General features: G+C 40.9%; 1 protein-coding gene and 1 long non-coding RNA gene across 11 annotated transcripts in view; one reads left to right on the top strand and one right to left on the bottom strand.

Annotated features, from left to right (window-relative positions):
• The window catches only part of LOC127871821 (coiled-coil domain-containing protein 9-like), a 55,254-nt gene that overhangs the window by 17,200 nt on the left and 22,769 nt on the right, over window positions 1-15,285 (bottom strand). For 8 of the 10 annotated variants that reach the window (XM_052415031.1, XM_052415034.1, XM_052415036.1 and 5 more), the window contains exons 3-7: window positions 14,927-15,082; window positions 13,748-13,882; window positions 12,510-12,647; window positions 5,923-6,756; window positions 519-749 (exon numbers count right to left, since the gene is read on the bottom strand). In XM_052415031.1, the coding sequence (XP_052270991.1) occupies window positions 519-749; window positions 5,923-6,756; window positions 12,510-12,647; window positions 13,748-13,882; window positions 14,927-15,082 (1,494 nt within the window). The remainder of the gene's footprint in view (window positions 1-518; window positions 750-5,922; window positions 6,757-12,509; window positions 12,648-13,747; window positions 13,883-14,926; window positions 15,083-15,285) is intronic. The other 2 variants (XM_052415033.1, XM_052415040.1) reach the window with 2 other exon arrangements.
• LOC127871880 (uncharacterized) overlaps window positions 1-15,285 on the top strand; it is a 92,009-nt gene that overhangs the window by 69,776 nt on the left and 6,948 nt on the right. The gene's annotated exons all lie outside the window — the stretch shown is intronic.

Raw genomic sequence — 15,285 nt, 5'->3', positions numbered from 1 at the left:
TTAAAAAAATAATTATTGTAACTTTCTTAAGCCTATAAAACTGTTTTTTTTCAAAATGTGACATAAACTTGATCCATAATTTGTTAATTTCAATGTCATTAAAAAGGATTGCACCAATATTGTTAAATTGAGGGTTTTTTCAATGACAAAGACCGCAGTCTGAAATATGACGCTTGTGCCTTGACCAAAACTTCAAGTTTCACTTCCAAACTTCTTCTTTTTCCCTTAACTTCTACATTAACCCTTTCCCACTCAGATGCAAGGAGCTAGTGGCTATATGCAATCAGCATAAAACCAGACCAGCCTGCTAGTAACTCGCAGTCTGTTCAGGTTTCATGCTATATGCTGCTCATCAATATTTAAGGGTTGGAAATGAAGCCTAAAAACTTGAATCAATAAAGAAAGGCCTTTAATTTAACTAGATTTTCTTAAGGGACTATAAATAAGTCAAAATTCGTTTCTGAATGTCAAAGGTTAAATTCCTTAAATGACCTTTGACCTCGCCACCTCCTACGTACCTGTCTCTCTTTCACCTCCTTCATCTTACTCTTCACATTATTGAAGTCTGTTCCTCCGAAATTCTTGGGGTGTCTCCGCGTTGCCTCCCCCTTGTTGTTGTTGTTCTGGTCTCCCCTGTTCTCCTTCTCCCCCTGGGAGAGTCGCTTCTCCCTGTTGGCTTCTGCCGCTAGACGGGGCTTGTCCCGGGTGCGGTCTGACAGGAAGTTGTACTGCGGGTCGGGAGGCGGACCCTGGTGGGACGCAGATGACACATGAACGCATTTTAGAACTAGAGCTTTGTCACAGACGTGACATATACCCCCACTTGCCGCATTGACACAGACTATTTTGCACGCTGTCTTCACAACACAAAAGAATCTAATTTATGGCTATTTTTAAGAATTATTATGCCATAATCATTTATGGCCATTTTGACCTTTGAACTCTTGAATTCTTTCGCATGACACGCCGTCCAATGACTGTGAACAAAATTAATGTACAGAGTCATTTTAAAATCTTACAATGAATGACATAGTTATTGCCCAGGCAAGCTCATTTATGGCCGTTTTTGACCTTTGAACTCAAAGTGACCTTGGAGATATTGACGTAATTCTTTTGCGCGACACACTGTCCAATGATGGTGAACAAATGTGCCAAATGATTTTAAAATCTCACAATGAATGACATAGTTATGGCCTGGACAAGCTCATTTATGGCCATTTTTGACCTTTGAACTCTAAGTGTGACCTTGACCTTGGAGATATCGATGTAATTCTTTCGGGCGACACACCGTATGATAATAGTGAACAAATGTGCCAAATGATTTTAAAATCTCACCATGAACGACATAGTTATGGCCCGGACAAGCTCATTTATGGCCATTTTTTACCTTTGAACTCAAAATGTGACCTTGACCTTGGTGATATCGACGTAATTCTTTCGCACAACACACCATTTAATGATGGTGAACAAATTTTCCAAATGATTTTAAAATCTCACAAAGAACGACATAGTTATTGCCCGGACAAGCTCATTTATGGCCATTTTTATGTCTCCCACCCACTATAGTGGGGGACATATTGTTTTTGCCCTGTCTGTTGGTCTGTTGGTTGGTTGGTTTGTGCCAACTTTAACATTTGCAATAACTTTTGCAATATTGAAGATAGCAACTTGATATTTGGCATGCATATGTATCTCATGGAGCTGCACATTTTGAGTGGTGAAAGGTCAAGGTCATCCTTTAAGGTCAAAGGTCAAATATATGTGGTCAAAATTGCTAATTTTATGAATACTTTTGCAATATTGAAGATAGCAACTTGATATTTGGCATGCATGTGTATCTCATGGAGCCGCACATTTTGAGTGGTGAAAGGTCAAGTTCAAGGTCATCCTTCAAGGTCAAAGGTCAACAAAAAAAGCGGCGCAAAAGGGGACATAGTGTTTCTGACAAACACTTTTCTTGTTTATCTTTGAACTCAAAGTGTGACCTTGATCTTGGAGATATTGACATAATTCTTTCGCGCAACACACCGTCCAATGATGGTGAACAAATTTGCCAAATGATATCAAATCTCATAATTAATAATAAAGTTATGGCTCAGACAGCATTTGACCTTTGAACTCCAAGTGTGACCTTGACCTTGGAGATATCGACGCACTTTTTTCACACGACACACCATCCCATGATTCGGAACAAATGTACCAAGTCATTTTAAAATCTAATGATAAATGACATAGCTATGGTCCAGACAAACTTTCGGTTTTAAACACACTAATTGACCCTGTGACCTAGTTTTTGACCAGGCATGACCCATATTCAAAGTTGACCTAGACATCATCTAGATACAACTTGTGGCCAAGTTTGGTGAAGATCAGATGAAATTTCGGGACAGACCGACAAACAAAGTGACTCCTATATAGCCCCCATTACCAATGGTAATGGGGGTATAAAAAAAGTATAACTTAGAAAATTATTCAGTTTTCTGTTAGTATATGCATCCACACAGCATGCAAAATGGGACTTTAAAAAAAACATTGTGCAAACGGGTAATCTATCCCTACTCAAACTTGGAAATATTATTAGTAAACATACATGTACATGCCTTAAGCAAACACTTTCATTAATGACAATAATTCTTGGCCTTAAAGTAAAACGCAACTTTATTACAATGCAAAAAAAAATGATGAAACAAGAGTGCCAAACTGTCACAAGATACGCCCGTTTTAAGGCTTTGGACAACTTGATAACTTTAAAATGACCCATTTTTGAACTTGACCTACATATCATCTAGACACAACTTCTGACCAAAGTTGATGAAGATCTGATGAAAACTACTTCAATTAGAGAGCGGACACCATGCTAAATGATTGAAATGCACTAAGTGACCTCGTGACCTAGTTTTTAACCTTGCATGACCCATATTTGAACTTGACCTACATGTAGATATTGTCTAGAAACAACTTCTGACCAAATTTGGTGAAGATCGGATGATAACTACTTCAATTAGAGAGCGGACACCATGCTAAATGCTTGAAATGGTTTAAGTGACCCTGTGACCTAGTTTTTGACCCGGCATGACCCATATTTGAACTTGACCTAAACATTGTCTAGATACAACTTCTGACCAAGTTTGGTGAAGATCGGATGAAAACTACTTCAATTAGAGAGCGGACACCATGCTAAATGCTTGAAATACACTAAGTGACCCTGTGACCTAGTTTTTGACCCGGCATGACCCATATTCGAACTTGACCTAGATATTGTCTAGATACAACTTCTGACCAAGTTTGGTGAAGATCGGATGAATACAATTTGAATTAGAGTCCGGACAAAGTGGCGCCGTTGAAAATGCACTAATTGACCCTATGACCTAGTTTTTGACCCGGCATGACCCATATTCGAACTTGGCCTATATATCAACTAGATGCAACTGCTGACCAAGTTTGGTGAAGATCGGATGAATACAATTTGAAATAGAGTCCGGACAAAGTGGCCCCTTTGAAAATGCACTTATTGACCCTATGACCTAGTTTTTGACCCGGCATGACCCATATTCGAACTTGGCCTAGATATCAACTAGATGCAACTGCTGACCAAGTTTGGTGAAGATCGGATGAATACAATTTGAATTAGAGTCCGGACAAAGTGATGCCTTCCGCCCGCCGCCCGCCGCCCGCCGCCCGCCGCCCGCCGCCCGCCGCCAAGGGGTTTCACATAATACGTCCTGTATTTTATACGGGCGTATAAAAACACAGACCCAAAAAAAACACTAGAAATGTAACACAGACACTGATGGACCCACAACCCATCTTTGGACACAGACAAGTCCAATATATTCTTCTGCTGCATGATTCCTCTATACAAGTTGGTACCAGAAAATGATTGGTTTTCATAACTCATTGTTCCTAATAGATTGCATGCAAGAATGGAAACCAGGTGAATTGCATTGATTTTCATTAGAGTCAACAGACATGACAATCATAACACTAATAATATCGAAAGTATCTTGGTAAAAGGCATCTCAAGTGTCCATGAGGAATTGAATGTTCAAGCATGCTTTTCTGACATTAATACAAGTACAAGAGCTTCACCAATTTGTTTGAAAGGAATCAAACACACAAAATTTCATTCTTTATATTCTGAAGTTGAAATGCAGACAAAGAAGACATAATTCTAACAAAACATGTTTCAGCAAAAATTCCTCTCTTTACAATCATCTACACATTCATGTTCTTCACATGTGAAAAAATTAGCAAGATCCACCCAATTATTAAAGAGGAGTTGAAAACACAAGATTAAGGAAATTAAAAACATACAAAGGGCCATACTGTGAAACCATTTATTTTCGTCGGCACAAAATTTCGCACTTTTCATAAAAATGACTATTTCGTCCGCTCTTAAATTCATTAATTTCTGGTTTTGAAAAAAAAAACAACGTCCGATTTGTTTGTAATACATGTAATACGCGGTTGCGAAAAAATCGTGCTGGGGAAAGAGAGGTGACACTTGGTAGTCACTTGCATAAGTCAATTAGCAAGTCTGTTATTTTAGGTGATAGTAACTGTCCCTTATTATTTTATGTCATTGACACGTTCTTTGTTATGATTAGCGGATAAGTGGGACTAAATAATCGTTAACGAGTGTTTTAAACAACGAAGCCAGTTGCCAATTAGTCTTTTTCCATTACTATCACGGTCAAACTGCTAACAATCTTACCTTTATCGGCGCAAATTAGAGAAGGTGCGAACATTATGGGTTATAATTAGTGTAAGCAAATTATTTTGGTCATATTTCATTAAAGTTTCAAGCGTTTTTCATCGTAAATATTTGAAACCAAACAACCAAACACAAATCAAAATGTTCTTTATTAATTTGTAACAAAGCGCAGAATATATGTCATTCAGGTGTTGATCACACATCGTGATATTTTAATTGCGTTTAATAGTATTGTCTTTAATCCGGATTCGCCGCGTGTAGGCTGTATAATCTGCAACACCCCTGAAAAACACAATACACACAATGGGTAATAAAGTTGTTAACAATTAGCGCTAATCAACACTATTATATCTAAACGAAGTCGACCCATTCGATACAGCCTTATTGCATTCGCGTTTTACAGGAAATGTCAGTTGTCAGTACAATGTATAATGAACATCCCTTTGTGTCAAAACCTGATTTAACTTGAGTGTGAATAGTCGACTGTTTCATGTTCTTTGTATCAATGCCATCTGTGTATCTGTATTATAAGTATACCAGTCAACAAACAAGGTGCGCGCTTCCGCATATGGGTATTCGGACGTTCAAAAAATTGACCTACGATTTAGCGTTCACGCTGTCGAACGCATTAAAGCAATAAAACTAGTTTTTTTTCACTATTTCTTTATTTGCAAAAAATACTAGTGGCTTATAACTTACCTGGCAATCTTTTTTTCTCGCATTTTGCGAGTGTGCGAGTGTTAATTTCGAGCCCTGTGTATATGCGTGGATTACGCTGGATTTAAATGCCTCATGCCTACGGTAATTCAGTCTTATTTGTTTCAAATATGGAACATGATTGTTCGTTAGGATCTTGAATTCGTCCATCGGTCGAAGGACGAAAAAGGCAAAAATTAATGTCGGACGAATAATTATGGTTTCACAGTAATTCTGCCAAAACTCTTAAAAAGTCCATTTCTTTACAATCATCTACACATGAGGGTCATTCAACAGTGGCATTTTTAGGTCAAAACATTAGTTGAGGAGTAATTAAAGACTCAAGTTTGGGGACATATAGATGTATATACAGATGTATGTACTGACAAGTGCAATGCTTACTGCCTTTCACTCAATAGGGCATAAAAACAGGTAGTATTAAACACAAACAAAATTCAGAATTTCGTATGAATCTGCAACAGTGAGAATCATCATTTTCAAGTGTTACTCACAAAACTATGCCCATCCTCTCTGCTCTCGCTGCGCTGATAAGGCCGGGTCTCCTCAACCCCATGACCTCTCTGACCTTGACCGGGTCTATCAAAACCCTGCCTTGAGTCATCTTCCCTGCCAGCCTGTCTAGAGTTCTCTCCCCTCCCACCATGTCGGTACTCCTCCCTCGCGTCACGGTAGTTATCTCTACGATCGTAGATATCATTTCTGTCCCTCCTGTCAAAACCGTTCCTGTCTCGTCTCGGCCAATCGTTACCTGCTTGTTGGTTCCCATTCTGATTCCTGTTACCCCAGTTAGAGCTATTCTGATTCTGGAAGTCACTCCTGTTGTTGTTATTATTATTATTCCTAAAACCTTGTCCATTTTGGTTGAAACCTCGACCTCTGTTCCCCCGTTCACTGGCAAAGAAATTACCGCGGCGATCATGCTGATCCCATTGGTTGCTAGGCCCACCGCCTCGGTTGCGGTCTTGCTCACCTCTACCACTGTTCAGTAGAGGATTGTTTTTCAACTCTGGCGGGAAATCACTTTCCCCGTTATTCTCCCAACTGCGTCGGAATGGTCTTTGATTGCCTCTCTGATACGGTTGAATATTGCCACGCTGCTGCACTCGGGGAGGGGAACTCTGACCCTCATCCTCAAAGGTCACCTGCTTATCAACGTGTCTGCGAAAGATTCTAGACTCGAATCCTTCAGTGTGCCTGGTGGCAGACCCATCAGACCCATTGCTTCCCCACGACCCCTGCCTGCCGTATGGCGGGTCGTGGTTGTCATGCATAGATATCGACCTCGACTGTCCCACGTCACCGAGGGACCTGGAGATCTGGATATCCTGTGTGAACGGGAAACATGCTTTGAAACGAAACATGCAGAGCAAGGCAACACGCAATGGTTGACATGGGGCTGACATTCATTGAGGAATATTATTACTATTTGCTAATTACTTTATGTACTGAATACTGATCAATGCATACTTTGACATGCAATTATATTTTGCCAATCTTAACCTGATACTTATTAGTAAACATTTCACACTTGATTTGTGTTATTTACTCCTGTTTTTTTTTTCAATAAGATGTTTAACAAAATGACAGCCTAACAGTAAATCTTTGATATTGTGTGCTCTTTTTAACTGATCAGAAATCACAAACTACTGAACTCATAGTAACTTTACTAAAATTAATTCGCACACAATGGTCAGTGTCAGGTTTATGATGGCCGGTTTTATCGTGCAGAAGATTGAAAAACATCGATGCCATGGGATTCAACTCAAAATAGAAAAAAATCCAAGGAACAGCATTTATTCATCAAACAAATATGACAAATAACTAAGATACATATACACAAATTATATACCAGTGAGACATATTATGGCTTAATTATGGCTTTAAAAGTATTATTCAAAGGACATACTGACAGTTTGACAATAGGACTATTTTCAAATTTGTGTTCTTTTAAAATTTCTCTTATAAATATACTAAAGTTGGTTGTGTGATTTATGCACTGATCAGATTTGATCCTGATGGTTTCATGTTTGTTTCAGAGACAAATCACATGTTTATATTAACCTAATTTTTCTTGATATATATTGTTTAATTCATGCAGTTCAGATGTAAAAAATAGCTTTCCAAAAATATACAATATGTGAACAGTTCAAATATCATTCAATGTCCAAAACCAGTTCTAAACTAGCGCTTTCTCACAACCTTACTAATACCAAAAACTGCTTTGTCAGTAAAGTTCAAGAGAAAAATAATAAGGAATGTGTTGATCATCAGGTTTGAAAAGCGTCTTGCACATCTTCATATTATGTTGATGTCCCATTACAAGTTTAACTACAATTTCATGAAAATTGTGGAAGTTATTGGCTCCACAAATGTTAACCACAGACTGACGGAATGACAGACTGACATAATAACTCCAATAGACCCTTCCCTGCGGTGGTATTACTGAAATGTGCCCCAACACCTTAAACCCTTCCCTGCACTGGTAATACTGAAATGTGCCCCCAACACCTTGAACCCTTCCCTGCGCAGGTAATACTGAAATGTGCCCCAAACACCTTGAACCCTTCCCTGTGGTTGTATTACTGAAATGTGCCCCAAACACCTTGAACCCTTCCTTGTGGTGGTATTACTGAAATGTGCTCCCAACACCTTGAACCCTTCCCTGTGGTGGTATTACTGAAATGTGCCCCAAACACCTTGAACCCTTCCCTGTGGTTGTATTACTGAAATGTGCCCCAAACACCTTGAACCCTTCCCTGTGGTGGTATTACTGAAATGTGCCCCCAACACCTTGAACCCTTCCCTGTGGTGGTATTACTGAAATGTGCCCCCAACACCTTGAACCCTTCCCTGCACTGGTTATACTGAAATGTGCCCTCAACACCTTGAACCCTTCCCTGCAGTGATATTACTGAAATGTGCTCCCAACACCTTGAACCCTTCCTAGCAGTGGTATTACTGAAATGTGCCCCAAACACCTTGAACCCTTCCCTGTGGTTGTATTACTGAAATGTGCCCCAAACACCTTGAACCCTTCCCTGTGGTGGTATTACTGAAATGTGCCCCCAACACCTTGAACCCTTCCCTGTGGTGGTATTACTGAAATGTGCCTCCAACACCTTGAAACCTTCCCTGTGGTTGTATTACTGAAATGTGCCCCCAACACCTTGAACCCTTCCTTGTGGTGGTATTACTGAAATGTGCCCCCAACACCTTGAACCCTTCCCTGCACTTGTAATACTGAAATGTGCCCCCAACACCTTGAACCCTTCTCTGCACTGGTTATACTGAAATGTGCCCCCAACACCTTGAACCCTTCCCTGCAGTGGTATTTCTGAAATGTGCCCCCAACACCTTGAACCCTTTCCTGCACTGGTAATTCTGAAATGTGCCCCCAACACCTTGAACCCTTCTTGTGGTGGTATTACTGAAATGTGCCCCCAACACCTTGAACCCTTCCTTGCGGTGGTATAACTGAAATGTGCCCCCAACACCTTGAACCCTTCTCTGCACTGGTAATACTGAAATGTGTCCACAACACCTTGAACCCTTCCCTGCAGTGGTATTACTGAAATGTGCCCCCAACACATTGAACCCTTCCCTGCACTGGTAATTCTGAAATGTGACCCCAACACCTTGAACCCTTCCTTGTGGTGGTATTACTGAAATGTGCCCCCAACACCTTGAACCCTTCCTTGCGGTGGTATTACTGAAATCTGCCCACAACACCTTGAACCTTTCCCTGTGGTGGTATTACTAAAATATGCCCCCAACACCTTGAACCCTTCCCTGCGGTGGTATTACTGAAATGTGCCCCCAACACCTTGAACCCTTCCTTGCGGTGGTATAACTGAAATGTGCCCCCAACACCTTGAACCCTTCCCTGCACTGGTATTACTGAAATGTGCCCCCAACACCTTGAACCCTTCCCTGTGGTGGTATGACTGAAATGTGCCCACAACACCTTCAACCCTTCCTTGTGGTGATATTACTGAAATGTGCCTCCAACACCTTGAACCCTTCCCTGGGGTGGTATCACTGAAATGTGCCCCCAACACCTTGAACCCTTCCCTGCACTGGTAATACTGAAATGTGCCTCCAACACCTTGAACCCTTCCCTGCGGTTGTATTACTGAAATGTGCCCCCAACACCTTGAACCCTTCCCTGCAGTGGTATTACTGAAATGTGCCCCCAACACCCTGAACCCTTCCCTGCACTGGTTATACTGAAATGTGCCCCCAACACCTTGAACCCTTCCCTGCACTGGTAATACTGAAATGTGCCCCCAACACCTTGAACCCTTCCCTGCAGTGGTAATACTGAAATGTGCCCCCAACACCTTGAACCCTTCCCTGCACTGGTAATACTGAAATGTGCCTCCAACACCTTGAACCCTTCCCTGCGTTTGTATAACTGAAATGTGCCTCCAACACCTTGAACCTTTCCCTGTGGTGGTATTACTGAAATGTGCCCCCAACACCTTGAACCCTTCCCTGCAGTGATATTACTGAAATGTGCCCCCAACACCTTGAACCCTTCCCTGCACTGGTAATACTGAAATGTGCCCCCAACACCTTGAACCCTTCCTTGCAGTGGTATTACTGAAATGTGCCCCCAACACCTAGAACCCTTCTCTGCGGTAGTATTACTGAAATGTGCCCCAAACACCTTGAAACCTTCCTTGTGATGGTATTACTGAAATGTGCCCCAAACACCTTGAACCCTTCCCTGCAGTGGTATAACTGAAATGTGCCTACAACACCTTGAACCTTTCCTTGCAGTGGTATTACTGAAATGTGCCTCCAACACATTGAACCCTTCCTTGCAGTGGTATTACTAAAATGTGCCCCCAACACCTTGAACCCTTCCCTGTGGTTGTATTACTAAAATGTGCCCCCAACACCTTGAACCCTTCCTTGCAGTGGTATTACTGAAATGTCCCTCCAACACCTTGAACCCTTCCCTGCACTGGTAATACTGAAATGTGCCCCAACACCTTGAACCCTTCTCTGCACTGGTTATACTGAAATGTGCCTCCAAAACCTTGAACCCTTCCTTGCAGTGGTATTACTGAAATGTGCCCCCAACACCTTGAACCCTTCCCTGCACTGGTAATTCTGAAATGTGCCCCCAACACCTTGAACCCTTCCTTGCGGTGGTATAACTGAAATGTGCCCCCAACACCTTGAACCCTTCCTTGCGGTGGTATAACTGAAATGTGCCCCCAACACCTTGAACCCTTCTCTGCACTGGTAATACTGAAATGTTCCCCCAACACCTTGAACCCTTCCCTGCAGTGGTATTACTGAAATGTGCCCCCAACACCTTGAACCCTTCCCTGCACTGGAAATTCTGAAATGTGCCCCCAACACCTTGAACCCTACCTTGCGGTGGTATTACTGAAATGTGCCCCCAACACCTTGAACCCTTCCTTGCGGTAGTATTACTGAAATCTGCCCACAACACCTTGAACCCTTCCCTGTGGTGGTATTACTAAAATATGCCCCCAACACCTTGAACCCTTCCCTGCGGTGGTATTACTGAAATGTGCCCCCAACACCTTGAACCCTTCCTTGCGGTGGTATAACTGAAATGTGCCCCCAACACCTTGAAACCCTTCCCTGTGGTGGTATGAGTGAAATGTGCCCACAACACCTCTAACCCTGCTTTGTGGTGGTATTATTGAAATATGCCTCCAACACCTTGAACCCTTCCCTGGGGTGGTATCACTGAAATGTGCCCCCAACACCTTGAACCCTTCCCTGCACTGGTAATACTGAAATGTGCCTCCAACACCTTGAACCCTTCCCTGCGGTTGTATTACTGAAATGTCCCTCCAACACCTTGAACCCTTCCCTGCAGTGGTATTACTGAAATGTGCCCCCAACACCTTGAACCCTTCCCTGCACTGGTAATACTGAAATGTGCCCCCAACATCTTGAACCCTTCCCTGCAGTGGTAATACTGAAATATGCCCCCAACACCTTGAACCCTTCCCTGCACTGGTAATACTGAAATGTGCCCCCAACACCTTGAACCCTTCCCTGCGTTTGTATAACTGAAATGTGCCTCCAACACCTTGAACCTTTCCCTGTGGTGGTATTACTGAAATGTGCCCCCAACACCTTGAACCCTTCCCTGCAGTGATATTACTGAAATGTGTCCCCAACACCTTGAACCCTTCCCTGCCCTGGTAATACTGAAATGTGCCCCCAACACCTTGAACCCTTCCTTGCAGTGGTATTACTGAAATGTGCCCCCAACACCTTGAACCCTTCTCTGCGGTAGTATTACTGAAATGTGCCCCAAACACCTTGAAACCTTCCTTGTGATGGTATTACTGAAATCTGCCCCAAACACCTTGAACCCTCCCTGCAGTGGTATAACTGAAATGTGCCTACAACACCTTGAACCTTTCCTTGCGGTGGTATTACTGAAATGTGCCTCCAACACCTTGAACCCTTCCTTGCAGTGGTATTACTAAAATGTGCCCCCAACACCTTGAACCCTTCCCTGCATAGGTATTACTGAAATGTGCCTCCAACACCTTGAACCCTTCCTTGCAGTGGTATAACTGAAATGTCCCTCCAACACCTTGAACCCTTCCTTGCAGTGGTATTACTGAAATGTGCCCCCAACACCTTGAACCCTTCCCTGCAGTGGTATTACTGAAATGTGCCTCTAAAACCTTGAACCTTCCTTGCAGTGGTATTACTGAAATGTGCCCCCAATACCTTGAACCATCAAATATATAAGCCTTACTGGGAGAAACTGGGTCTTAATGCATATGCTTAAGATGTCATCTCAGATTAGCCTGTCCGGCCTCTACCAGCTAATCAGGGACGACACTTTCTGAATTAACTGAATTTTTGCTAAGAAGAGACTTCCTTTAAACAAAAAGTTCCATAAAAGCTGTAGTGACGTCACTGATTAGCCTTACGGACTGCACAAGCTAATCTGGATCCACACTTTGCACATGTATTTATTCCTGTTTTGGCAGATTGAGATTTATATATATACAACATACCCCGGAATCACAAATGTAATTGAGAGTTCTGCAAGCTCATGAACACCTACCTGCACCTTGAGCTTCTCTTTGCTCATCCTAGCGAGCTGTTTGCCACGTCCAGTGGTCAGTTTTTGGGGCTTCTTCTCTGGGGATCTATCGGAGCGGTCGCTGTGGTCAACTTGTCGGATCTCCTCTCCGTTGAGAGGCTGAAACATCACAACAACAATTACTTCATTGTGAAAACAAGACAGAGAAAAAAATAGAGATTTTTGGCATTTTTCAAAGTTTATCATAAAATGCCTAGACTTGATATATAAATTTGAATAAAATTGTTTGAGTATAACATGATAACAATTTTAACCTAACAACAAGATGTGTTAGTGAAACAGTATGTTCCCCCATACATTTGACATTGACCTTGAAGGATTACCTTGACCTTTCACCACTCAAAATGTGAAGCTCCATGAGATACACATGCATTCCAAATATCAAGTTGCAATCTTCAATATTGAAAATTTGACCTTTGACCTTGAAGTATGACCTTGACCTTTCACCACTCAAAATGTGCAGCTCCATGACATACACATGCATGCCAAATATCAAGTTGCTATCTTCAATATTGTAAAAGTTATGTCAAATGTTAAAGTTTCAGGCAAACAAACAAACCAACAAACAAACCAACAGACAGGGCAAAAACAATGTCCCCCACCGAGATTTGGTTCGGGCTTGTTCAGTTACTTGGCAAGGTTTAGAAAAACTAAAACACACGCCTTGGCCAATGGTTTAGGTTTTTAGTGTCGAGAAACTCTGTACTAGACACATTTTGAGTGGTGAAAGGTCAAGGTCATCCTTCAAGGTCAAAGGTCAAATGTATGGCTTCAAAGCGGCAAAGTAGGGGGCATTGTGTTTCTGACAAACACATCTCTTGTTGTTGTGTATTGTAATATTTTTTTTATGTTAAACACTTCATATATAACCATAATGATTACAGAAATACATCCCATATTGAAATGTTGACTCCAAAGACCCAACAGAATCCTTCTACTTCAACTGACATTTTATCCGTTGTATGGTTATTAATTACAACCATGTTTTTTAGTGGTACATATAGCAAAATACATATTCCATATTTTATGTTATTAATATCTTTTAGGTATGCAAAACATTAATCTTGATAAGTAGTTCTACTTCTATCTTGAAAAACACTTTAATTATTCTGGGAACATATATGTGAGGGGGAAATATTAATTTTACAGCAGTGCAATTGATATAATTCTGACCCCAAATCAGCCCTTATGATACCTACTCTGGTCTCCTTTCTAGGAGACTGTGAGCCCCTCTGGGGCATGTCCGGCTGCTGCCTGGTGGGCAGGGGGCCTGGTCCAGTCTCGATCACCTTGTGGTTAGGACTGACCGAGGTCCACTTGTCAGCCTGGATCTCCTACAAGGCACAAAAATAAACATTATTGTGATTGCAAGCATACAGGGCTACCTTTTGTACTTTTGTACTATAATCTGTTATTTCTCTACCAATGTTCTATAATCTGATATTTTTCAACCACTGTACTATCATATGCTATTTGTCTACCACTGTACTATAATCTGTTATTTCTCTACCAATTCACTACAATCTGTTATTTATCTACCAATGTACCATAATCTGTTATTTATCTACCACAGTACAATAATCTGTTATTTCTCTACCACAGTACAATAATCAGTTATTTCTCTACCACTGTACTATAATCTGTTAGTTCTCAACCACTATACAATAATCTATTATTTCTCAACCACTGTACAATAATCTGTTATTTCTATACCTATGAACTATCATCTGCCACTTCTCTACCAATAACCTATAATCTGTTATTTCTCTACCACTTAACTACAATATGTTATTTCTCTGCCACTGTACTATAATATGGTATATCTCTACTAATGTACTATCATCTGTTATTCCTCTACCCCTTTACCATCATCTACGACTGTAATATTTTTTATTCATCGCTGTATAATCATATGTTATGTAATTGTGGAACTTAATCTGTTGTGCTTCAAACTTCATTTATGACACAAAACCAAAACAACTTAATGCATTTCTAACTTTTCTTTTATCGTTTCATTATCCACTGAAATATCACTGAGTTCAGAAAGATTGATCAATAATATAACAATATACCCCCAGCACTGGCTTGTCGACTATGTTTGATGGCAATGTCTCTGGAATGTGGGAAACATTTGCACATCTTCACTTAATGGTGATTTCACATTTGAAGATTCCGCCTAATTGAAGAAAATTGTGGAAGTAATTGGCTCCATAAACTTAGAAAATTTTTATTGGACTGATCGACTGACTAAAAAATCGATTGATAGGGTGACTCCAGTATACTCCTTTTAAAATTTTGTTTGTGGGGCTATAATATCAAACTTCAAAGGTAAGAATACAGAAATAAGTTTAAATGACTGTAACTGATGTAATTCTTACTGGTTTGTTCTGGTGGCCATTGGCCTCGTATACCTCATGTCTTATTCTTATCATGTCATTCTTTTTACGAATGGCCTCCATTTTCTTTGTGAGAAGGGCTTCCCTCTCTTCCTTCGTAAGTATGTCCAGAAACAGCTCCGCTCCGTCATTGTAGTTCTGAAATGTATGGCTTGCATTATAAGTGAAGTTCTAAAATATGACCCTTGAATTGTAATTGAAATGTTAACATACGGGTCTGAATTATAATTGAAGCTCTGAAAATGGGGCTTGAAATATTAAACATGGAGTTCAGATCATTATTAAAGTTAAGAAATATGGGGCTTTATTGTAATTGTAGTTTTGAAATATGTTCTGAAATA

Source organism: Dreissena polymorpha, chromosome 3, assembly GCF_020536995.1.
Source record: "Dreissena polymorpha isolate Duluth1 chromosome 3, UMN_Dpol_1.0, whole genome shotgun sequence".
Taxonomy (NCBI): domain Eukaryota; kingdom Metazoa; phylum Mollusca; class Bivalvia; order Myida; family Dreissenidae; genus Dreissena; species Dreissena polymorpha.
Note: the sequence above shows the minus strand (reverse complement) of the source record. Positions and strands in the feature narration are given on the sequence as shown.